Raw genomic sequence first — 24,887 nt, 5'->3', positions numbered from 1 at the left:
AGTGGGAGTGTGGATTGGCCTTGAGACGTGCCGAGATAGTTCGTGCAGCAGCGATAATGCTGTGTCGCGGATGGCGCAGTGGTTACCACACCTGTCTAGTAAGCAGGAGATCCCGAGTTCGAATCGTGGTCCGGCACACACTTTCACTTGTCACCGATTCTGCTTAATGGCCTGTTGCAGCTGACAGCAGTGAGCAGCCTTTAATTTACATATAGTATATTTTATCTTCCTAATTAATAAAGATACAGTGCTACGATAGTTTCTTTCACCTACGTGTTGTGCACATTGATTACAGACATCAGAATAAACAGTTTCCTCTCGTTCAGTATGTCATTCATGTGGGAGTAGATTATGCATAGCTAACACTAAATAGAAATCACATAGAGCATAATGTGTGTGCCTGTTTCATGAGTACTGTTTTCTTCAACAGCCTATGTTGCCCGTTACGGCTGCATGTGTCATGTGTGCACTGGATGGATGGGGCCAAGCACCTGTTCTTCCTATTCCGAAGACAAATCGTGAAGCACCCAGTTCACTCATGGAATGCTGCATCTGCTACGAGATCATTCACCCCGACTGTATAGCAAAGACTGTATGTAACACATTTGTATTTCTTGTAATATTACTTTGAAAGCAATCCTTTTTTTAAGTTTTATCACTTCATATGTATCACATTTAAACCTTACCTTTTCGATGGGCTGTTTTAACATTGGATTCTATGGATTTGACTAATTATACTGCTGTTATTATTTGTAACATCACCTGTATTCTGAAACTGTGTGCACGCGTACATGCACACACACACATTCTTCTCTCTCTCTCTCTCTCTCTCTCTCTCTCTCTCTCTCTCTCTCTCTATGAAATATGTTTGCTGAGTTCACTTGTGTAGATAATTACTTAAGTAAACCGTTTTACAGTGTGACACACAAGTTTTTTAGTTGATGGTATTGTAATATTTGTGTTTTCATTTTTAAAAAGATAAGTCGTGGAGTCATAGCCTGATATGATGCTTACTTGTTTGAGAGAAACAATTTTTTTTAATATATATTTTTAGTTTCATGTTTGAAGATCTTTATTGCATAGCAACATTGTGTACATTGACGGCTTATGCTCTCTCTTTTTTTTTCCAAATACAGTATAACCCCACTCTTAAGTTCCTGGAATTAACTTTCTCCACCATTTACGACATTTTTTATCGCTCCCATCAAATTGTCTATTTTCACAATGTTAATTCACACCAGATTTTGTGTTAACATATTTATAATTTTCTCGTGATTTTCACTTAATGAAAAAGAGTTTGTGGAGTAATTGACTTAAAATGATGCTGACATGATGTTGGCCTTTCCATAGTGTTTACAAACATTATATGGTGTTTTCTGACAACAGGACACTGCTCAGCAGACCCGAATTGCTAAAAGTTGGAACAATACACGTTTTATCTCTTGTTGGCATGAATTTCTACCTGAAGTTTTGGCTGATAGGTGTAACTATACTTCATTCATCATAAGAATAAACCTTATGCAAACAAACACAAATGACGTGATTGGTCAGCAGCCATAGCTGTCGTACATTGGTGCTGTTACGCTCTTAGAAGTAGGCCCAGCTTATGTGTTAGATATCTTATTACTATGTCACTGTAAAAGAACCTTTTAAGACATTCTGATGTATTAACAGCCATCAATGTTTTGCTTAATCATACTTGAGTTACGTAATTCTTATTTCAAAAATTGTGTGCAGTCACCGTCTCTGTAAACGCTACTTGTGCTCTGATTGTCTCGCCGTTCTCATATTCTGTGAAAGTGGATGACACTGCTTTCTGTTTCATGGTGAAATGCATGGAGAACACTGTTAATGGCAAGAAACAGGTTTTTCTTAATGTTTTTCATAAGATTATGGAGAAAAATCAGCTTTCATTTTCTTGAGAAACACTATGTACTAAATATAAGAAAAATGTATTTGTTATGTGCACGGTGTAAACAGTAGCGTCTAGGTATGATAATCACGTACCCTAGCGGGTGGCAGTTCGAAACTCGTTGTAGTTAACAAGTATTGTTTCATTTTGAATACATAAATCACTAAAATATGAAATTCATCAAATATATGTTAATTAACTCATATTTAACCATCGTTTTTCAAGAAAAATGCACATCGTCTAGTTTCTAATTACATGTTGTGCACAAAATTCTGGTTGCCATTGCAAATGTACATTCTTAATTACTGATATTTTATTAAAGATTGTTGAAGTTAAGAAAATATAACACAGTTAAATTGTTTGGAGAAAATGGAAAAAACAAATACTATTTATTTGTATATGCTGATTATTTTGTAGAGGAGATGTGGTTTCACACAATCCAGAGTGATACCCATCGTAGAAACGTGGCAAACAATTTTCACAGTGGCGAACACACTGTACAAATGCTGCATATTTACAGTTGTCACTGTAACACTGCAACCTGAATCCAACAGAATTGATCCGGAGCCAAATTAATAAATTTGTTGTGAGAAATAACAAGACATTTAAGCTGCAATGTACTGCAACTAATGCACGAAGATTTGTTTCTACCAAATGATTGCGAAATGCAGAACAGCACGTCATAAAATAGGAGGAGGAAATGTGAATTTTTTGGTGCTTGGGTTTCTGTTGCTGATCACCTCATTATTAACGTAGCAATACTGGAATGTACCATATTCCTCGCAGTCTGATGTGATAGGGAAGGAGTTCAGAGATTACCAGATAGCTGACTGTAACACCTTCAGGTGGCTTCAGTATTTAACTACATGGGAAATCAGTGGTGCACTTTTATGCCACGTGTAGCTGATGCAGAATAATTACCCTTGTTAATTTCGGGAATTTTAATCACTCTTGTTTTTAGTTACAGTACTATGTTAGCTAAGATCGAGTGCATGTTGTCTTTTCTGTCTGGTCATCTAAGAAGCGTATTGCCTGAGTTTTGCCATATATTATTTTCTTCTGTTTAAAAATTTAATGACATTCAAAGCTATATTGTTTCTCTGTTCATCTCTTTTTACGTCTTTACTGCAGCTGTTGACATCACTGCAGGTTAGTTGTATCACTTGCCTGGCCAGTGCTGTCCAAGTTAAATGCACTGGTAAAGCTGTTACCCCATATCATCGCTGAGCTGATGTACACATAATGCACAGCATAAAACTTACCGTCCTTATCATACTTGACTGTACTCGAGACAGCTTGGCTTCCATTCCACGTGAAACAAAATCCAATGAGGTTCCAGCAAATGCAGAATAATACATAGTGTAATGTTTACATGACGTTTAGTCTTATGATGAACGGACTATAGGTTCATTCAAATCAAGGAGGCTAAATTCTAAACTCTTTAGTTTGAAAACAGGCATCGTGACCAATCGTAATGGTTTTTAAACTGTCTGTGCAGCATATGTGGAGCTCCACGATTGTTGTGACTTTCGTGACGTGGTACCTTTTTATTACTCGACTGCATATTTCATGTGTCTCATTGTTTGACCATTTGGAGTGATAGTAGACACTTTTGCTTTCTCTGTGTTGCTCAGATATTTTTGGTTTAAACACAGCACCATTTATGTATTTTTACTATGGTTAGCAAGACATGTTTTGAAAATTTATTTTTCTCGTCAGGTGCAAATATTTTCGTAAATACTTTTTGTTTATGTTTCACAAACAAACGACACAAGTGATAGTTTGCGCGTGTGTGGTTTTCTGCATAACTGAGGAGGCACAGTACCTTATAGCCCCAAAGATGACTGCAGCACAAGAAACACAGAACAACACATATGCAGACACCACACAAAATAATTATGTAAATATTTGCACTTGACATTGACAATAATTTTTCGAAACATGTCACACCAAGCATTAAAAAATACATAACTACTGCAGTGTTTCATTATTTAAATCATGAATGACACTTGAAGGCATTTCGAATACATTGATTATGAGGTATAAAAGTAAGTCAAAGTGTTTCTACTTTCTAGGCAATTAGCAGTTCCAGTTACACTAGTGGCTAAATGCATAAAAAAATTCAGATAACATTTTTCCGATAATAAATAAGTCCCTGATGAGTATTTTGTAAGTATTTTGATGCTTATTATGTACATTAAATGTACAAAAAGTGTGAAAATGCAAGGGGCGTCCTATATGTAACTTTTACCCCTTAAAAAGTTATTTTCCACATTATACATTTTCCTGCATTTTACATCATTTTCGTAGTGTCACTTGAAAAATGTATAAGTGGGATTTCAGTGTAGTTGGTTGTTTGTAAATGTTATAGTTCTCATAGAATGTTCTTTACACATTCAGAATCTGATTGCCTAATCCCACAACTTTTTCAGTCATAAATAGCCTTTTAACTGTGTAAGAAGTCTCTTGAATTCATTTAGTGAAGCTTCTGTAAGACAGTCTTGTAGATAATTGTTGTTACTGATACTATTCAAGTTAACGGATTGATATACAGTGAACCTCTATATAATGTTTTTCAAGGGACCACAAATTCTGAACACTGTATAGAGGAAAACACTATAAAGAGGAAGGCTTCTAAATAATAATTATAGGGCATTACTGAAGATCAGGATATCACTAATCAGCTTTGACAAATGGTGCCATAGATGACATTTTAAATTTTCACAACATATCATATTCATTGTAAATGATCAACGTATCAACTGATTAGCTTTTTTAATTAAAACATGGGGCTCGGTAGGTGGATGGGTGAAAGTAAATGGATCAGTTTGTACAGTAAAAAGTTATAACAGATTCTTAAGATTGACATCATTCTCCAAAGCTGACAGGTGGTATCCCATTCTTCAGTTGACCCAATTATAGAATATGAGCCAAATTTTGTTTATGATATACTGAACATATTACATAAAAACACAGTAAATGGCACAGATTAAAAAAGAATTAGTTACAAAAAAATTACTTCAGTAATTAAATTAACAAATGGAACTTAAATTTGCACAAAACTCTAGGAACCTAAGCAATCTGAAAATAACATACCTATGATTTTTTAAAATATTCAAGCAGGCTTGCTTGTTTTCTGTTTCTCCTAGACTCTTATGGCAATCATTTCTTGCTCTAAATGAGCAAGTTGAACTACTGTTCTGTCCTCAAGTCTATGGGCCATCATGTATCTCCTGAATGTTTCAAAGGCTTCAGCTGCCGTAGTATATGAGGGCACAGGGTCATCTTCCTTGTCACTGTCACTTTCACTACCACTACCACTATTACTCTCCAAGCTTCTCTCTGCAGTCAGCTCCTCAATACTTTGTACTCCTGTGGTTGCCACGTTGTCATCCACAGCCACAAAGTCCTCAAAAGTGACAGAATCACTGCCTTAATTTGTGAAACTCTTGCAAATCACTTGCAACTTCTTCCACAGGAGCTGCCATCTCATTCTCACAGAATCCTGCTTTTGTGAAACAGTTTTTAATAGTTTCGGCACTTACTTCCCTCCAAGAGTACATAATTAAATTTATTGCCTGTAAAATGTTCAGTTTCAGTTGTGAGCTTTGCTGGCTTCCCAGTTTTCTTTGGTCCATCAAATTCAAGGCCTTTTTTACAAGGGCTGTCCTATATTTAACCTTAAGGGCGTGTATTATGCTCAAGTCTAAAGGTTGCAAATGGCTGGTGCAGTTGGGTGGCAGGAAAACTACTTTAACATTTCTCAGAAAGGGTACGTCTGGTGGATGTGCCGCACATCTATCCACAAACAGCAACACTTTTCTTGCAGCACTCCCCATTTTAGCGTCAAATTCTCTTAGAAAACATAAAAATATTTCACTCGTCATCCATGCCTTGGCATTGTTTGTATATTTGCACAGAAATGTGGAAATGTTTTTGAAGCACCTCAAATTTTTTGGCTTCCCAATAACCAAAGGTTTCAGTTTTTCACTGCCATCAGCATTTGTACACAACAAAACGGTAAGATGTTCCTTGCTCTTCTTACCGCCATGGCAATTTTCCCCACGAAAAGTAAATGTCTTATCCGGCATTAAATTAAAAAAAAACATGCCGGTTTCGTCAGCGTTATAAACGTCACGCAGTTTGTAGCCCTGTATCAGATTAGGGAGAGTCTGCATCCACTGAGCTACAGTTGGTTCGTCCACACTTTTACTTTCTCCACATTCCGATTTGTACAAACACCATGACGCTGTCAAAATTTATCAATCCATCCATTGGATGCCTTAAAATTGTCCATTCCTAACTGCAGTGATATTTGAAGCGCCTTCTCCTTCAAAACAGTTCCGTTTATAGGAATGTTTGCAGCACGTGCTTGCTGAAACCAAGTTAATAAAACTTTCTCCATTTCGTCGTAAGTCGATTGTTTCAAACGCATACGTTTCGAATTTCCACAATTCTCAAACCCTTCCATTATCGACGATCTGTTTTACATAATAGTGTTGAGTGTTGAAGGGGCCAGTCCCAATTGCTTCGCTAGTTCCACGCGACTCAACGCCAGGAGATGCCTCCACTTTTTTAATAATAGAAACCTTCTCTTCCAGAGAAATATGCTTCCGCTTTTCACTCATGTCCACTAATGAAAGCTTTAAAAAAACGTTATATCGAAGACACACACTTACTAGGCACACGAACTGTTTGCTGCTCAGCTCACACAACACGCTACTAAGTACTAATACAAAGCATCGACTGAAATGGTGCCAAAAAGATCGCAAGCAGAATGTGTGTCACATGTCACGTTACTGGGTTTTGCCGCTGACATATGAAATACGCTGAGCGCGGGCTTTCCGAGCCGGTGCAAACTGTGAAACCACAGAACGGAAAACGATGCGTCTACATCCAGACACTTAAACATTATAAGAGGTAAATAATTGACCAGGGTTCCAAAAATATGAGCGTTACATGGAGGAAACTGTAATATATAGCAAATGCAGTAAAGAGGAAAATTTAACGTTGTTTATATGGGCTTTACGGACGTAACATAGAGAAAAACATTATATGGAGGAACGTTATAAAGAGGTTTCACTGTACCATGGAACCTTGCTATAACAACATTCAAAGGACCTTGAAAGTTATGTTGTTGTAAACGAGTGCAATTGAGATTCAGATTTTCAGTCTATTGTGGTGGCAACTGTAAAAGAACAAATTTATTTAGCATTGTTTTATTTTATACAGTATTCATTCTGAAGCTTACATGAATACACTATATACAGCAGTATGTTGAGTACTCACCAAACGTCTTTACTTAGGTGTGAAGTACTCATGTCATTTTACTGTGCTATCCATTTGCCCAGTACACATTTCCTAAATTATGTTCTATGTTCATTACTGAATTTGCAATTTCATTGCTCCCTCCCATAGCTTCATAGAACAGGTTCACAATTGTAATGGCTCCTAAACCATCACTCACAGTAGGGACAGGCACTTTCTTTCTTTCTTCTTCTTCTTCTTCTTCATCTCCCTCATTGTGGCCCTGATTCTTTACTTCATTTGCAATTTCTTCAGTTTTTGCTTCAGTTGTTACAAAGTCATCATCTATTGTTGCATACATTTCATAGTCGCAGAGATTGAGAATATCGTAGTCGATTTCTGACCGTGGCAGATCATCAGCGTCATCAAATGTGTCTTCAGTTTCAGTGGCATTTATTCCTTCAGTTGTAATTACCGCATGACGGAAACAGTTCTTGATGGTTTGGGCTGCGACATGACTCCAAGCTTTGGTAATACATCTGTTCGCACCCATCAGTGTAATAGACTAATTCTCAGTGCATTGTAGCTGCAATAAGCTTGTTGTATTTGCAGGAAGAAAAACAAGCAGGATGTGCTGGACAGTTAACAACAAGAACAAATATTTTCCTTTACTGATTTCTAAGTTGCCGATCCCATCGCCTTATTTCAACTTCAAAGAGTTCAGGGGTCATCCAAGATTTTCTACTAGCACCGTAGTGCACTGGCAGTTTCTTTACACACTTAAGCGCCTAGGATTTTTGATTTACCTATCACAAGCAAGTTTTTCTTCCAGAACTGTTATTCATTTGTTAGACAACTTGCCATACACACATTTTTTGCCCTTGAATTTCAAAGGTTTGTCAGGTGTCAATTTAAAGAAAAAGCCAGTCACATCTGCATTAAAGATATCACAGTCTGCATATCCTTCACAAATTATGTAAGCCACATGGTAATCAGCCGTTATTGGATTGTTTCAGTATTCACGCTGTTGGCTTCACTGCTCACTTTGCTACAAATAATGCAGTGACGTGCCTGAATCTGTCAATCCAGCCATTGCTGTACAAAAATTCATCTTTTAATTTCTTGGCAAATTCTGCTTTCACCATGAGGATAGGTCCACTAATGGGTGAATTGATGCTTCACTGTTGCTTAAACCACTTAAGCAGCACTTCATCCATGTTACTCCATTATCGTTTCGTAACTGCTTAATTTTACATCCCTTTTGTTCACACACAGTAAAATTCTATCCTTGTTCCTCCAAATCATTTGGACTGTGGAATGTACAAGGCAAAATTGGTGAAAAACATCAACCTTTTTAGCTCTATTCTCAATGTCATGAATGAGTTTCACTTTTTCTTTCACCGTTAAAACTGCTCTCTAACTGACCGTGGTGTTCTAAAATGTGTGCACATTGTAACAAATTGTTACGGAAACTGACATCACATGTACTGTTGATGAAGTCTGTCACCACTGCTGTACTATGAATGCACAAGGGTAACAATAAGGCGAAGAGTCTATAGTGCACCTCAACGTATTGTTGGAAAAGCAGAGAAGGTTTCAATATTACAGCAACAGGCTTCGTTCTACAGTAAACTGGTTCTTGGAAAATCTTGTTGCTAACTCAGGCTGAAAATGATGTTATATACGAGGTACACACATTTACACTTGTCATATTAAGCAACGTTGAGAAGTATGTTCCTTATGAGGAATATAGCTGTAGCACAGAAATCACGACATTATAGCCGATTTGTTGTTGTAACTGATGTTTTTATAGAAAAGTTCAACTGTATTTTTTTAATTAAATTGCAGAGAAATTACATTCTTACTTAGTTTTATTGCAATTCTTATGTGTTTCCAGATACCAGATACAGAAGGTATTGTTAATGAAGATCTTCCAAACAGCTGGGAATGTCCGAAATGCTGTAAGGAAGGGAAGAATGTTGAATATAGGGTAAGCATGGAAAGATTCATGTATTCATTCATTTTGCTATTGTGCTAGTTTTCTTAGAAATTACATTATTATTCTGCAGTGTACATCAGTGTAAGAACAAGTTTTGTATTTCGGTATTTGACAAACTGCAAAATTTGACAAACTCTTTGTCTTCAAATATGTCTGCTTGTGTCTGTATATGTGTGGATGGATATGTGTGTGTGTGTGCGCGCGCGCGCGAGTGTATACCCGTCCTTTTTTCCCCCTAAGGTAAGCCTTTCCGCTCCCGGGATTGGAATGACTCCTTACCCTCTCCCTTAAAACCCACATCCTTTCGTCTTTCCCTCTCCTTCCCTCTTTCCTGATGAAGCAACAGTTTGTTGCGAAAGCTTGAATTTTGTGTGTATGTTTGTGTTTGTTTGTGTGTCTGTCGACCTGCCAGCACTTTCATTTGGTAAGTCACATCATCTTTGTTTTTAGATATATTTTTCCTACGTGGAATGTTTCCCTCTATTATATATATATATATATATATATATATATATATATATATATATATTTCCCACGTGGAATGTTTCCTACCATTATATATATATATATATATATATATATATATATATATATATATATATATATATATATATATATATAATGGAAGGAAACATTCCACGTGGGAAAAATTATATATAAATACAAAGATGAGGTGACTTACCGAACAAAAACGCTGGCAGGTCGATAGACACACAAACAAACACAAACATACACACAAAATTCAAGCTTTCGCAACAAATTGTTGCCTCATCAGGAAAGATGGAAGGAGAGGGGAAGACGAAAGGAAGTGGGTTTTAAAGGAGAGGGTAAGGAGTCATTCCAATCCCGGGAGCGGAAAGACTTACCTTAGGGGGAAAAAAGGACAGGTATACACTCGCACACACGCACATATCCATCCACACATACAGACACAAGCAGACATATTTAAAGACAAAGAGTTTGGGCAGAGATGTCAGTCGAGGCAGAAGTGTAGAAGCAAAGAAGTTGTTGAAAGACAGGTGAGGTATGAGTGGCGGCAACTTGAAATTAGCGGAGATTGAGGCCTGGCGGATGACGAGAAGAGAGGATATACTGAAGGGCAAGTTCCCATCTCCGGAGTTCGGATAGGTTGGTGTTGGTGGGAAGTATCCAGATAACCCGGACGGTGTAACACTGTGCCAAGATGTGCTGGCCGTGCACCAAGGCATGTTTAGCCACAGGGTGATCCTCATTACCAACAAACACTGTCTGCCTGTGTCCATTCATGCGAATGGACAGTTTGTTGCTGGTCATTCCCACATAGAATGCGTCACAGTGTAGACAGGTCAGTTGGTAAATCACGTGGGTGCTTTCACACGTGGCTCTGCCTTTGATCGTGTACACCTTCCGGGTTACAGGACTGGAGTAGGTAGTGGTGGGAGGGTGCATGGGACAGGTTTTGCATCGGGGGCGGTTACAAGGATAGGAGCCAGAGGGTAGGGAAGGTGGTTTGGGGATTTCATAGGGATGAACTAACAGGTTACGAAGGTTAGGTGGACGGCGGAAAGACACTCTTGGCGGAGTGGGGAGGATTTCATGAAGGATGGATCTCATTTCAGGGCAGGATTTGAGGAAGTCGTATCCCTGCTGGAGAGCCACATTCAGAGTCTGGTCCAGTCCCGGAAAGTATCCTGTCACAAGTGGGGCACTTTTGTGGTTCTTCTGTGGGGGATTCTGGGTTTGAGGGGACGAGGAAGTGGCTCTGGTTATTTGCTTCTGTACCAGGTCGGGAGGGTAGTTGCGGGATGCGAAAGCTGTTTTCAGGTTGTATCAGGTTGTGTCTTTCCGCCGTCCACCTAACCTTCGTAACCTGTTAGTTCATCCCTATGAAATCCCCAAACCACCTTCCCTACCCTCTGGCTCCTATCCTTGTAACCGCCCCCGATGCAAAACCTGTCCCATGCACCCTCCCACCACTACCTACTCCAGTCCTGTAACCCGGAAGGTGTACACGATCAAAGGCAGAGCCACGTGTGAAAGCACCCACGTGATTTACCAACTGACCTGTCTACACTGTGACGCATTCTATGTGGGAATGACCAGCAACAAACTGTCCATTCGCATGAATGGACACAGGCAGACAGTGTTTGTTGGTAATGAGGATCACCCTGTGGCTAAACATGCCTTGGTGCACGGCCAGCACATCTTGGCACAGTGTTACACCGTCCGGGTTATCTGGATACTTCCCACCAACACCAACCTATCCGAACTCCGGAGATGGGAACTTGCCCTTCAGTATATCCTCTCTTCTCGTCATCCGCCAGGCCTCAATCTCCGCTAATTTCAAGTTGCCGCCACTCATACCTCACCTGTCTTTCAACAACTTCTTTGCTTCTACACTTCTGCCTCGACTGACATCTCTGCCCAAACTCTTTGTCTTTAAATATGTCTGCTTGTGTCTGTATGTGTGGATGGATATGTGCGTGTGTGCGAGTGTATACCTGTCCTTTTTTTCCCCCTAAGGTAAGTCTTTCCGCTCCCGGGATTGGAATGACTCCTTACCCTCTCCTTTAAAACCCACTTCCTTTCGTCTTCCCCTCTCCTTCCCTCTTTCCTGATGAGGCAACAATTTGTTGCGAAAGCTTGAATTTTGTGTGTATGTTTGTGTTTGTTTGTGTGTCTATCGACCTGCCAGCGTTTTTGTTCGGTAAGTCACCTCATCTTTGTATTTATATATATATATATATATATATATATATATATATATATATATATATATATATATATATATATATATATATATATATAAAAAAAACAAAGATGATGTGACTTACCAAATGAAAGTGCTGGCAGGTCGACAGACACACAAACATACACACACAATTCAAGCTTTCGCAACAAACTGTTGCCTCATCAGGAAAGAGGGAAAGACGAAAGGAAGTGGGTTTTAAGGGAGAGGGTAAGGAGTCATTCCAATCCCGGGAGCGGAAAGACTTACCTTAGGGGGGAAAAAAGGACGGGTATACACTTGCACACACACATATCTCCATCCACACATATACAGACCCAAGCAGACGTATGTATATGTGTGGATGGAGATACGTGTGTGTGTGTGTGCGAGTGTATACCCGTCCTTTTTTTCCCCCTAAGGTAAGTCTTTCTGCTCCCGGGATTGGAATGACTCCTTACCCTCTCCCTTAAAACCCACTTCCTTTCGTCTTTCCCTCTCCTTCCCTCTTTCCTGATGAGGCAACAGTTTGTTGCGAAAGCTTGAATTTTGTGTGTATGTATGGGTCTGTTTGTGTTTCTATCGACCTGCCAGCGCTTTCGTATGGTAAGTCACATCATCTTTGTTTTTATATATATAAAATCAACACCTTCAACCCATTACGTGCAGTCTCCCATCCTTCATCAAAGACACCAACCACTTTCTCGTACGCCTGGAATCCTTACCCAATCCGTTACCCCCAGAAACCATCCTTGTAACCATTGATGCCACTTCCTTATACACAAATATCCCGCACGTCCAGGGCCTCGCTGCGATGGAGCACTTCCTTTCACGCCGATCACCTGCCACCCTACCTAAAACCTCTTTCCTCATTACCTTAGCCAGCTTCATCCTGACCCACAACTTCTTCACTTTTGAAGGCCAGACATATCAGCAATTAAAGGGAACAGCCATGGGTACCAGGATGGCCCCTTCGTACGCCAACCTATTCATGGGTCGCTTAGAGGAAGCCTTCTTGGTTACCCAGGCCTGCCAACCCAAAGTTTGGTACAGATTTATTGATGACATCTTCATGATCTGGACTCACAGTGAAGAAGAACTCCAGAACCAACCTCAACTCCTTTGGTTCCATCAGATTCACCTGGTCCTACTCCAAATCCCATGCCACTTTCCTTGATGTTGACCTCCACCTGTCCAATGGCCAGCTTCACACGTCCGTCCACATCAAACCCACCAACAAGCAACAGTACCTCCATTACGACAGCTGCCACCCATTCCACATCAAACGGTCCCTTCCCTACAGCCTAGGTCTTCGTGGCAAACGAATCTGCTCCAGTCCGGAATCCCTGAACCATTACACCAACAACCTGAAAACAGCTTCTGCATCCCGCAACTACCCTCCCGACCTGGTACAGAAGCAAATAACCAGAGCCACTTCCTCATCCTCTCAAACCCAGAACCTCCCACAGAAGAACCACAAAAGTGCCCCACTTGTGACAGGATACTTTCCGGGACTGGATCAGATTCGGAATGTGGCTCTCCAGCAGGGATACGACTTCCTCAAATCCTGCCCTGAAATGAGATCCATCCTTCATGAAATCCTCCCCACTCCACCAAGAGTGTCTTTCCGCCGTCCACCTAACCTTCGTAACCTGTTAGTTCATCCCTATGAAATCCCCAAACCACCTTCCCTACCCTCTGGCTCCTACCCTTGTAACTGCCCCCGGTGTAAAACATGTCCCATGCACCCTCCCACCACCACCTACTCCAGCCCTGTAACCCGGAAGGTGTACACAGTCAAAGGCAGAGCCATGTGTGAAAGCACCCACATGGTTTACCAACTGACCTGCCTACACTGTGACGCATTCTATGTGGGAATGACCAGCAACAAACTGTCCATTCGCATGAATGGACACAGGCAGACAGTGTTTGTTGGTAATGAGGATCACCCTGTGGCTAAACATGCCTTGGTGCACGGCCAGCACATCTTGGCACAGTGTTACACCGTCCGGGTTATCTGGATACTTCCCACTAACACCAACCTATCCGAACTCCGGAGATGGGAACTTGCTCTTCAATACATCCTCTCTTCCCGTTATCCACCAGGCCTCAATCTCCGCTAATTTCAAGTTGCCGCCACTCATACCTCACCTGTCATTCAACAACATCTTTGCCTCTGCCTCGACTGACATCTCTGCCCAAACTCTTTGTCTTTAAATATGTCTGCTTGTGTCTGTATATGTGTGGATGGATATGTGTGTGTGTGCGAGTGTATACCCGTCCTTTTTTCCCCCTAAGGTAAGTCTTTCCGCTCCCGGGATTGGAATGACTCCTTACCCTCTCCTTAAAACCCACATCCTTTCGTCTTTCCCTCTCCTTCCCTCTTTCCTGATGAGGCAACAGTTTGTTGCAAAAGCTTGAATTTTGTGTGTATGTTTGTGTTTGTTTGTGTGTCTGTCGACCAGCCAGCACTTTCATATGGTAAGTCACTACATCTTTGTTTTTTATATATATATATAAATTTGTTTTTAGATATATATATAATTTTTCCCACGTGGAATGTTTCCCTCAACACTCGCGCGCACACGCGCGCACACACACACACACACACACACACACACACACACACACACACACAAATATACAGACACAAGCTGACATATTTAAAGGCCTTTAAATCACGATCAAAGCCAGAGCCACGTGTGAAAGCACCCATGTGATTTACCAACTGACCTGCCTACACTGTGAAGCTTTCTCAAGCATTGATTTTGCATCCATTTGCTTAAAAAAAAGAGGGAGTTCCCCTTGACGTAAGTTTGATAAATGCGATGACATAAAGTACTAATCATCAAATAGCAGAAATATTACCAGTCTGCTTGGAAATTGTGAATTGGTTCATTTGTATATAATCCAGTCCACTTACTGCATCATATCAATCAACATCAAAGACTTCCTATGGTGATCACCTATGTCACAAAGATGACATATCCTGCTATGGAATTTCTGTGTTGTTGTCACAACTAACAGTTGCTCATAAACTTTTCTTTAAATGCTTAACCTAGCTGTTAAATTTTGGGTGGATTGTGACATCTGCTTGTGGGAATTTTCACTTTTAAGTCAGTGAGTCTCATTATTTGCTATGTATCATCAGTGGCGATCTGATGGCAACTTGGTTAAAATATGGGTAATGAGATTTAGAGACCATACTGTTGTTAGTAGGAATTGCTAATAAGTAGGGACAGAAGTGAAGCTGTGAGGACGGGGCGTGAGTCGTGCTTGGGTAGCTCAGTCGGTAGAGCACTTGCCCGCGATAGGCTAAGGTCCCGAGTTCGAGTCTCGGTCCGGCACACAGTTTTAATCTGCCAGGAAGTTTCAGTTTTCTCCTCTGGTTGCGAAAATATTCTGTTGGCACCCACCTACATAGGGAGAAATAGTCATCATGATAAAATAAGAGAAATCAGGGCTCACACAGAAAAATTTAAGTGCTTGTTTTTCCCGCGCGCTGATGGAGAGTGGAACAGGTGAGAGACAGCTTGAAGGTGGTTCATTGAACCCTCTGCCAGACACTTTATTTTGAATTGCAGAGTAATCTTGTAGATGTACCTCCTGTATTTTAAGATTTGTGTAACTAAGTATGTTAGAGTTTGGTTTTGTGGGTAAGTGCTAGACTGCAAACCCACAGATCTGGGGTACAATACCTTGCAGGTCCAAGGATTTCTTCTGCCACTCATGACTTCTTTCACTTCTGGCAATGATTTGTTAATGTGAAAATGCCAAATTACACTTTGGTTCAAATTTCACATTTAACAGTATAACCCTCATATCTGACTTGATAACTCAGCTGAAAATTTGTAGGAACACAAGGGGCAAACAAACTGCAGTAAGACAATGCCTAGTAAAACAACTTTCACATTGGGATCAGCTTTATGTCATTAATGGCATCCCTCCTGCACGGATGGAATCTCTCCTCCATAACAGAATGCAAAGCATCTCATTCACAGACCGTATCTCGGGCATGAATAAACCTCGAAATGTGGGAACATAACGTTGATTGCCACAGGAATCAGTTCTGTGCCCATTTGTGTTTCAAACCTACATAAATAATCAAGAATGACTTTAAAGGTCAGTTCAAAAAGTGTAATGCTTGCTATCGACACAAGCATACTAATCAAGGGTCTAAACTCATTTTTATCAGATGCAGCTCAGATGGTAGCTGAACAAGCCTACATGTAGTTAACAGCAATCGTATTCCTAAAAAAAACTCTTGTCATGCAATTTGAAGTAAGCAGTAATGACCTTTTATCAATAAAATTAAATGTTTACAGTCATACACTGATTGAAGTGCAGTGTGTAAAATTCCTTGGACTCCTAAAGTAATGGTGAAGCTCATTCCACAGTGTTGCGGCCTTAGAAGGATCTTTCATTGTGTTGATCTATAGACATTAGTGTTAGCTCATTTTGCGTATATTCATTCCCTGTTATCTTACAGAATTATCTGCTAGGCATCTAAAGAAAGTAAAGCATTTGATCAGCAGAAGTGAAAAGTAAGAATATTGTCTAAAGTCAGTTACTGTACATCTTTCAGAAGCCCATCAAGGATCTTAGAATTATTACTTACTTCCAAATACATCTACTAGTTAAAGGTTTTTGTTGTTGATAATAAATATCTGTTTCAGCTTACACTTGATATACATAGTCACAATGTAAGCCACAAAAATAATTTTCATGATCTTGCTTCCCTTTCCAGTGTTCACAGTGGAATCATATACTTTGGTAGTAAGATGTTCAGCAAGCTCCTGTTTACCATAAAGCAAGGAACTGGAAATCCTTATCAATTGAAAAGAAAATTAAGAACATACCTCATTAGCTACCATTCCTACAATTATCAGAATATCTAAATACAGATAGAAAATTTCTGTTAGCTACATGGCATTTAACAATTTTTGTTAGAGCTCTATGGCAAGTGATAATGTATTATAAATAGAACTCAGTATTTATAGAGAGAAAAAACTTCTCTGAAAAATACCATTGCAGTTGAGAAAATGTTAAACTACTAATAGCAGGTAAAAACAGCAGCTATATAATGGCTAAAACTGAACAGGGAACATCTTTTTTAAAAGGAAAGGCTTTCTTATTAATTTACTCAATTAATTTTGGATGGCATAAATGTGAATAACATTAGGCAGAATAGGGTTAGTTCATTGTTAATACAATATACAAATTAACTTTCTGATGTTTTTGTTTCTTGTTAATTATACCTAGATTTGTTCCACATCCATGAAGATTCTCATTGTTGATTTAATCTGTAGAACAGATTAATGAACGAAAAAGCTTAGATTTCATTGTATCCTGCTGATAGTCTCCGATGCTTTAGCAGAAATGTATGAGTATCAGAAATGGCAGAGCATGTAGCTGATATTAAAGCCTTACTAATTACATCTTTTTATAGTGATAGTTTAGCTGTGGGATAGCTGCTATCAGTTACTGCCTTAAAGACCTTATCATAAACCACACATAGACTTTTGCTGTCTGGACTTTGGACTTGGACCAGTGCCGCCTTGTGGTAGTTACTGTATGTGATAGAAGAACCTAACTTGTGTGTACGGTGCTCTCTTCACAAAATGATGCATTGGAGTAGTCTGTACTTCTTACGACTTTTTAAAATCTTTCCATTTTTACTTATTCTGTTAGAAATAGCATTCGTACCTTTAAAAATTTTCTTTTGGCATTTTGCCATGCTAAAATATGTTGTTGTCAGCTCTTTCGTTCACTTCTTCCGACCAGTCACTTCACAACTACTCCAAACATTCAGAAGCAATAAATTAACATTTGATGCTCTCTAATCCGAGGAATATTTGAATATTTGTTTGGTTAATCTGTTCCAAGTCACGGTGTAAAAGTTCCCAAGGATCGTCATCCTCCAGTAAGCAGTTACTTCTCCACGTTTAATTTTGAAGAATGCCGTGACCAGTGCATTGGGGTAACAAGTGAAATTTTCCCAATCACAGTGAAACCTCTACTTTATGTTTTCATACGGCCCAGACTGCATAAGTGAAGGAAATTAAATGAACAATCCAATGTTTATATAATAATTTGTGATAATGAGTTTCATCAGTTCTTAAAAACTCAAAGATGTGTAACAGCAAGAAAAAACTCACCAAAAATTGCCAACGTAGGCTGCTCCATTTGCCATGTGTGCCACCACAATTAACAAGATAAGTTCAGTGAGCAGTTGTGCGAAGGCTTGTTTGTCTGTGTTGCAGTCCTCAGTGGTGTTTAATGTGTTGTGATGGCAGACAGAGTGTTATAAATGTAACAGATTGCTGGGACAGAGAAACACTGATATCACATCAGGCTAACTTCATTTCATATTCATAGGTATAAATAAGTGCCACGTGTGAAGGAAAACTTGTATGTGAATATGTGCTTTCACGAAACCTGCAAATGCCGAATTTGAACTGCAAATGGCACACATTGGCAATACTGCAGAATGCTGTTAGGTGATATAACAATTCACCAGCCAGTAAGAGCTCACTAGCCAGAACCCCCCTGCGGGTTCGGGGGTAAGAATAGGCCCGCGGTATTCCTGCCTGTCGTAAGAGGTGACTAAAAGGAGTCTCAACTGTTTCGGCCTTTAATGTGATGGTCCCCTAAGGGGTTTGACCACTCTATTTCCAAATTTTCCCGTTAGTGCGTACCATTTGGGGAAGGACGCCTTACGTGGTGCATTCTATATCCATCTTGCCCTAAGATCTGGCATATTCGCTACTGTCGTGGAATTGATCTTAAACTGAGCTTCCGGCCACATCGGCTGCAGTGTGTTCCGGGTAGCATACATTCCCTCCATTGTGCACTTCTATCTTTGCTCCCTTTACTAACGGATATTCGGCACCTGACAACCAGCACGGTAGCCAGTCCGTTGTGATGGGGTCGTCATGTACCCTCTTGGTGGTAGCCCCCTGACTACACAGGGATCGCACTGCTGATGCCTTAGCTGCTACCTCCCCACGTATGCCGAGGAGTAGATGCCTATCCCTGTGGGGCATCGGGACTCCCAGCAAAGGCCATCCTGCCAGGTGGTCTTTGCTGCGGCTGGGTGGCGCCCGTGGGGAGAGCCCTTGGTCAGAGTGGGTGGCATCAGGGCGGATGACCCGCAATGAAGCGTGGTACATCATCTCTCGCTGGTGGGCCTCCACCAGCAGTCTCTAAGCGATCGAGGTCTAACCGCAACGGCAAGCAATACAATCCAAGATCATTTCCCTCCCTGGCCACTCCATGGGAGGAACGCATGGCTCAAGACAGCAGTGGAGATTATTCACCCCGGTACCTTGTCTGTACGCAGATCGATGGTGAATCTTTTATGCCAACCAAGCCTCGGTTTTTTGTGAAGCATTTAGAGGACAAGTTTGGGGAGGTGGAGGGCTTGTCCAAAATGCGCTCTGCATCAGTTCTCATCAAAACAGCATCCTCTGCCCAGTCCCGGAGGTTGCTCACTTGTGACAGGTTGGGGGATATTTCAGTCACCATCACTCCCCATAAGAGTTTAAACATGGTCCAGGGTATTATATTCCACAGGGATCTTCTTCTGCAGTCCGACGATGAACTACGCGTCAATCTAGAACGACAAGGTGTTCACTTCGTCCGGCGCGTCCATCGGGGTCCGAGGGATAATCAGGTAGCCACCGGTGCCTTCATCTTGGCCTTTGAAGGTGATGTATTACCCGAAAAGGTCACGGTGATGGTTTACCGCTGCGATGTGAAGCCATATATCCCTCCTCTGATGCGGTGTTTTAAATGCTGGAAGTCCGGGCACATGTCATCCCACTGTACTTCCAGCATCACATGTCGAGATTATGGACGTCCTTCGCATCCCAATACTCCATGTGCTCCGCCTCCCATCTGTGTTAACTTCGGAGAACACCATTCCCCCTGCTCGCCGGATTGTAGGATATTCCATAAAGAACGAAAGATAATGGAATATAAGACCCTGGACCGCTTGACCTACACCGATGCTAAACGAAAGTATGAGAGGCTCCATCCTGTGGCAATGATGTCGACCTACGCTGCTGCTGCGACAACGGTTCTCCCATTGTCACATATCAGCTCTAAGATCGGTCAAAATCCACCGCCCCCCTTGGTTGTGGGGGGCACTTCACTCCCTGTTGCTCCTGCTCCATCTCCTTCAGGAGCAACACACCCCCAACCATCGGGGACATCAGTTCCCCCTTCCCAGCCGGAGAAGAGTAAGGCTTCTTCAGCTACTCTCGCCAGGAAGGGGGCCCTAGGGGACCTCCCTTCGCAAGTTCCGACCAGCGGAAAAGCAGACACCCGCAAGTGGCTGAAACAACTGCCAGTCCCTGGTCGTAGGGCCTCATGGTCGTCGTCTGTCCCTGAGACTGACCCAGTGAAGCCCTCCAAGTCTGAACAACCGAAGGCACAGCAAGAGAAGCAGAAGAAGAAGAAGTAGAAGAAGAAGAAGAAAGTCCCCAAGACTAACGACAGTGCGGTGGCACCTGTCCCACTGCTTCCTACAAGCTGTGCGTCTGAGGACGAGGTGGAGATTCTGGCGTCCGCTGAGGACCTCGATCTCCCCGGTCCCTCAGACACCATGGATAGCACTGGCACAGGTGCTCAGTCGGTGGTGGCAGGTGGCCCAGCAACTTAATTTGCCTCCTCAGTCCCTTCACGCCCTTCTCAGCAATGGACAATATCATCCTCTAGTGGAACTGCAGCGGTTTCTTCCACCATCTTGCTGAGCTCCGACAACTTCTCAGCTTTCACCATTTCTTCTGCATTGCTCTTCCAGCAATGCGAACCCCTGCCCTCCATGGCTATCGGGGTTATTATAAGAACTGGAAAGCTTATGAAAGGGTGTCTGGTGGCGTCTGCATCTATGTCCTTAACTCTCTTCACAGCGAGTCTGTCCCTCTACAAACAGCTTTAGAGGCTGTCGCTGTTCGGGTGTGGACGCCACAGGCTGTTACCGTCTGCAGCCTTTACCTGCCACCGGATGGTGATGTCGCGCAGCATGTCCTGGCTGCGCTGATAGCATAATTGCCGCCACCTTTCTTGTTACTGGACGACTTCAACGCCCATAACCCTCTGTGGGGAGGGTCAGTGGCAACAGGTCGAGGTGCCACCATTGAGCATTTATTGGTGCAGCTCGATCTCTCAATTTTAAATGATGATGTCTTCACACACTTCAGTGTGGCGCATGGCAGATACTCCGCCATTGACCTTTCGATCTGTAGCCCTAGCCTCTTACCGTCTGTCCAATGGAGTGTGCATGACGACCTGTGTGGTAGTGACCACTTTCTGATCTTTCTGTCACTGCCACGGCATCACTCTTCTGGACGCCCCAGCAGATGGGCTATGAATAAGGCTGACTGGGACTTGTTTTCCTCCATTGCCGCTATTGAGCCTCTCTCTAATGACGACATTGATGCGGTGGTTCACTCAGTCACCACCAGCGTCGTTACTGCCGCAGAATCTGCCATTCCAAGTTCTTCTGGGTCCCCTCGGCGGCGGACTGTGCCTTGGTGGTCGCCTGAGATCGCTGAAGCGATTAAAGATCGCCGGCGGGTGCTCCAGTGTCACAAGCGACATCCCTCCATCGTACACCTTATCGCCTTCAAACTTCTGAGTGCAAGAGCCCGCCGCCTTATCCGCCAATGCAAGCAAGAGTGCTGGGAGCAGTATGTGTCCACCTTTGGCCTCCATGTCACTCCATCACAGGTCTGGGCCAAGATTCGACGCCTCTATGGCTATCGGACCCCTGTCAGCGTCCCTGCGCTCTCACTGAATGGAGCAGTTTGTACTAACTCCGACGTAATTGCCAGCCGCTTGGCAGAGCATTTTGCTCTGAGTTCCAGTTCTGCCAATTACCCAGTGGCCTTCCGCTCCATTAAAGAGCGGATGGAACGTCGGAGCCTTTCGTTTCGCACCCACCATCCAGAATCGTACAATGTTCCATTCAGTGAGTGGGAATTTCGCAGTGCCCTAGCGACTTGCCCTGATACCGCTCCTAGGCCAGATCGCATCCACTGTCAGATGCTGAAACGCCTTTCAGTGGACTGCCAGCGACGGTTCCTCGACCTTTACAACCGTATTTGGGTCGAGGGTGAGTTTCCGTCGCAATGTCAGGAAAGTATTGTTATCCCCATTCTGAAACCAGGCAAGAACCCTTTGGAGGTGGACAGCTACCGTCCCATTAGCCTCACCAACGTTCTTTGCAAGTTGCTTGAACGAATGGTGAGCCGGCGGTTGAACTGGGTACTGGAGTCTTGGGGCCTTCTGGCTCCGTCTCAGGGTGGGTTCTGTAAAGGCCGCTCTGCCGCCGACAATCTGGTGAGCCTGGAGTCGGCCATCCGTACTGCCTTTGCCCGCCGTCAGCACCTGGTCGCTGTCTTTTTCGACATGCGGAAGGTGTACGATACAACATGGCGTCATCACATCCTTTCTACACTTCATGGATGGGGTCTTCGGGGCCCTCTGCCGATCTTTACCCGCAATATTCTGTCGTGTCGTACCTTCCGCGTGCAAGTCGCGGCCTCCCATAGGAGAACGGTGTGCCACAGGGTTCAGTTTTCAGTGTCTGCCTGTTTTTAATAGCCATTAACAGGCTCGCTGCGGCGGTAGGAACATCTGTCTCAGTGTCCTTGTATGCTGATGACTTCTGCCTTTATTACAGCTCTATTGGCATTCCAGCTGCTGAACGTCAGCTACAGGGCGCTATCCGTAAGGCGCAGTCTTGGGCTGTAGCTCATGGGTTTCAGTTTTCGGCAGCCAAGACCTGCATTATGCATTTCTGCCGGCGACGCACTGTCCACCCGGAGCCGCGGCTTTATCTTGATGGCGAACTCCTGGCAGTGGTGGAGTCACATAGGTTTTTGGGGGTGGTCTTCGATGCTCGGTTGACTTGGCTGCCTCATATTCGGCAGCTTAAACAGATGTGTTGGCGGCATTTAAACGCTCTGTGATGCTTGAGCCACACCTACTGGGGCGCCAACCGATCTACCCTGTTACGGCTCTACCAGGCGTTAATCCAGTCCCATCTGGATTATGGGAGCCTGGCTTATGGCTCAGCATCTGCGTTGCGGGTGCTGGACCCTATCCTCCACAGTGGGATACGCCTTGCCACTGGTGCCTTCCGGACCAGCCCTGTGGCCAGCATACTTGTCCCTCCACTGCGGTTACGACGCCAACAATTACTGGCTGCTTATGCTGCCCATGTTTTTAGCTTGCCCAGGCATGCAAATTATTGTCTCCTGTTCCCACAGTCCGTCGTCCATCTCCCAGAACGTCGGCCCTGGTCGGGATGTACGATCGCGGTCCGCGTCCGAGAGCTTCTCTCCGGGCTTGGGGTTTTCCCTGTTCCACCTCCTTTCCGGGCCCCTTTGCGAACACCACCATGGTGTGTGCCTCGCCCTTGCCTTCAGCTGGAATTGGCACAGGGCCCAAAGGACTCAGTCCCTCCGGAGGCCTTCCGCCACCGCTTTCTCTCCATCCTAGCCACGTATCAGGGCTCTAGCATGTTTTACACTGACAGTTCGATGGTTGCTGGTCGTGTCGGTTATGCTCGTACTCTAGAGGACCATTCCGAACAACGTTCATTGCCGGCTGGCTGTAGTGTTTACACTGCTGAGCTGGTCGCCATCTTTCGAGCCCTAGAGTATATCCGCTCCTGCTCAGGTGAGTCCTTCGTTATTTGTAGCGATACCCTGAGCGGTTTACGAGCTCTCGACTAGTGTTTCCCTCGTTCTCGTCTTGCGATGGCTATCCAGGAGTCCCTGCATACTCTTGCCCGTTGCGGCCGCTCTGTGGTCTTTGTATGGACCCCCGGCCATGTTGGGATACACGGCAATGAAACTGTTGACCGCCTGGCGAAAGAGGCCACCAGTGCACCATCTCTGGAGATTGGTCTCCCGGCGAATGATTTGCGGGCAATCTTATGCCGCAAAATTTTTGACGTGTGGGACACTGAATGGCGCAACCTGCCTATGCGAAACAAACTCCGCCCTATCAAGGCGACGATGGGTGTGTGGCAGTCATCCATGCGAGCCACTCCTAGAGATTCAGTTGTTCTTTGTCGGCTCCTTATTGGCCACACCCGGCTGACACACAGTTATTTACTGCATCGGGAGGACCCTCCTCTATGTCGTTGCGGGGCGGCTTTGACAGTGGCCCACATTTTGTTGGCCTGTCCCCTTTTATCAGTGGTCAGGCAGACATTTGTGCTGCCTGATACGCTCCCTGCCCTTTTAACTGATGACCCTGCTATGGCTGGCTTAGTTTTGCGTTTTATTTGGGCAGGGTTTTTTTGTCATTTAATCTGAGTGTTTATGTTTTATTTTATTGTTTTGTGTTGATTCTGGCCTTTGGCCTACGGTTTTAAACTGAGTTTTTAATGTGTTCTCGGTGGTTGGCTTTTCCCTTTTTTATATCTTTGGTCGGCCAACCACCGTCACACTCTGTGTGATTTTAATTTGTTTTGTCTGATCTCTGTCTGAGTCTTTCTTGTCCTGTGTCGTCTGACGTTTTTTTATTCTCTGTGGGTGATTTTAGTTTTTTTGGAAAAAGGGACCGATGACCATCGCAGTCTGATCACTTTAACCCCCACAAACCAACCAACCATTAGCCAGAAATGGCCAATTTTTCTTCATTCTGACAGAGCATGTTCTTAGAGATTCAGTGTTTGAATTTAAGAGGGTGAAGACCAATATTGTTGCTTAATATAGTGTCAGAAATACATGCAGAAGGACGAGACTGAGTTATAAGTGGTGCAAGAGAAGGTGGCTGTTGCACCCCATCGTCACTTATTGACTTGGTCCGGAACACTTCTCACTGATTGTCCTGTTTTTCCATTGCTGCAGCAACCTTGCAATAGTTGTATCATAATTGCGAGGTGAAGCTAAACATTGCAATTTGTGTTGGTAATGCCGATTGTGAATTATGTGAGCATTTCCTCTCTCCCATCTACCCTCTCCTCAACAGCCTAAAATATTCCCTACCTCCACCACCAA

General features: G+C 43.0%; 1 protein-coding gene across 3 annotated transcripts in view; it reads left to right on the top strand.

The window, feature by feature from the left end:
- Positions 1–24,887, top strand: part of LOC124546003 (jmjC domain-containing histone demethylation protein 1) — a 127,909-nt gene that overhangs the window by 37,463 nt on the left and 65,559 nt on the right. For all 3 annotated transcript variants that reach the window (XM_047124976.1, XM_047124974.1, XM_047124975.1), the window contains exons 10-11: positions 431–592; positions 9,057–9,149. In XM_047124976.1, coding sequence (XP_046980932.1) covers positions 431–592; positions 9,057–9,149 — 255 coding nt within the window. The remainder of the gene's footprint in view (positions 1–430; positions 593–9,056; positions 9,150–24,887) is intronic.

The sequence above is a fragment of the Schistocerca americana genome, chromosome 8 (assembly GCF_021461395.2).
Source record: "Schistocerca americana isolate TAMUIC-IGC-003095 chromosome 8, iqSchAmer2.1, whole genome shotgun sequence".
NCBI classification, from domain to species: domain Eukaryota; kingdom Metazoa; phylum Arthropoda; class Insecta; order Orthoptera; family Acrididae; genus Schistocerca; species Schistocerca americana.
The sequence above is the reverse complement of the archived record's forward strand: the minus strand, read 5'-3'. Positions and strand labels throughout refer to the sequence as shown.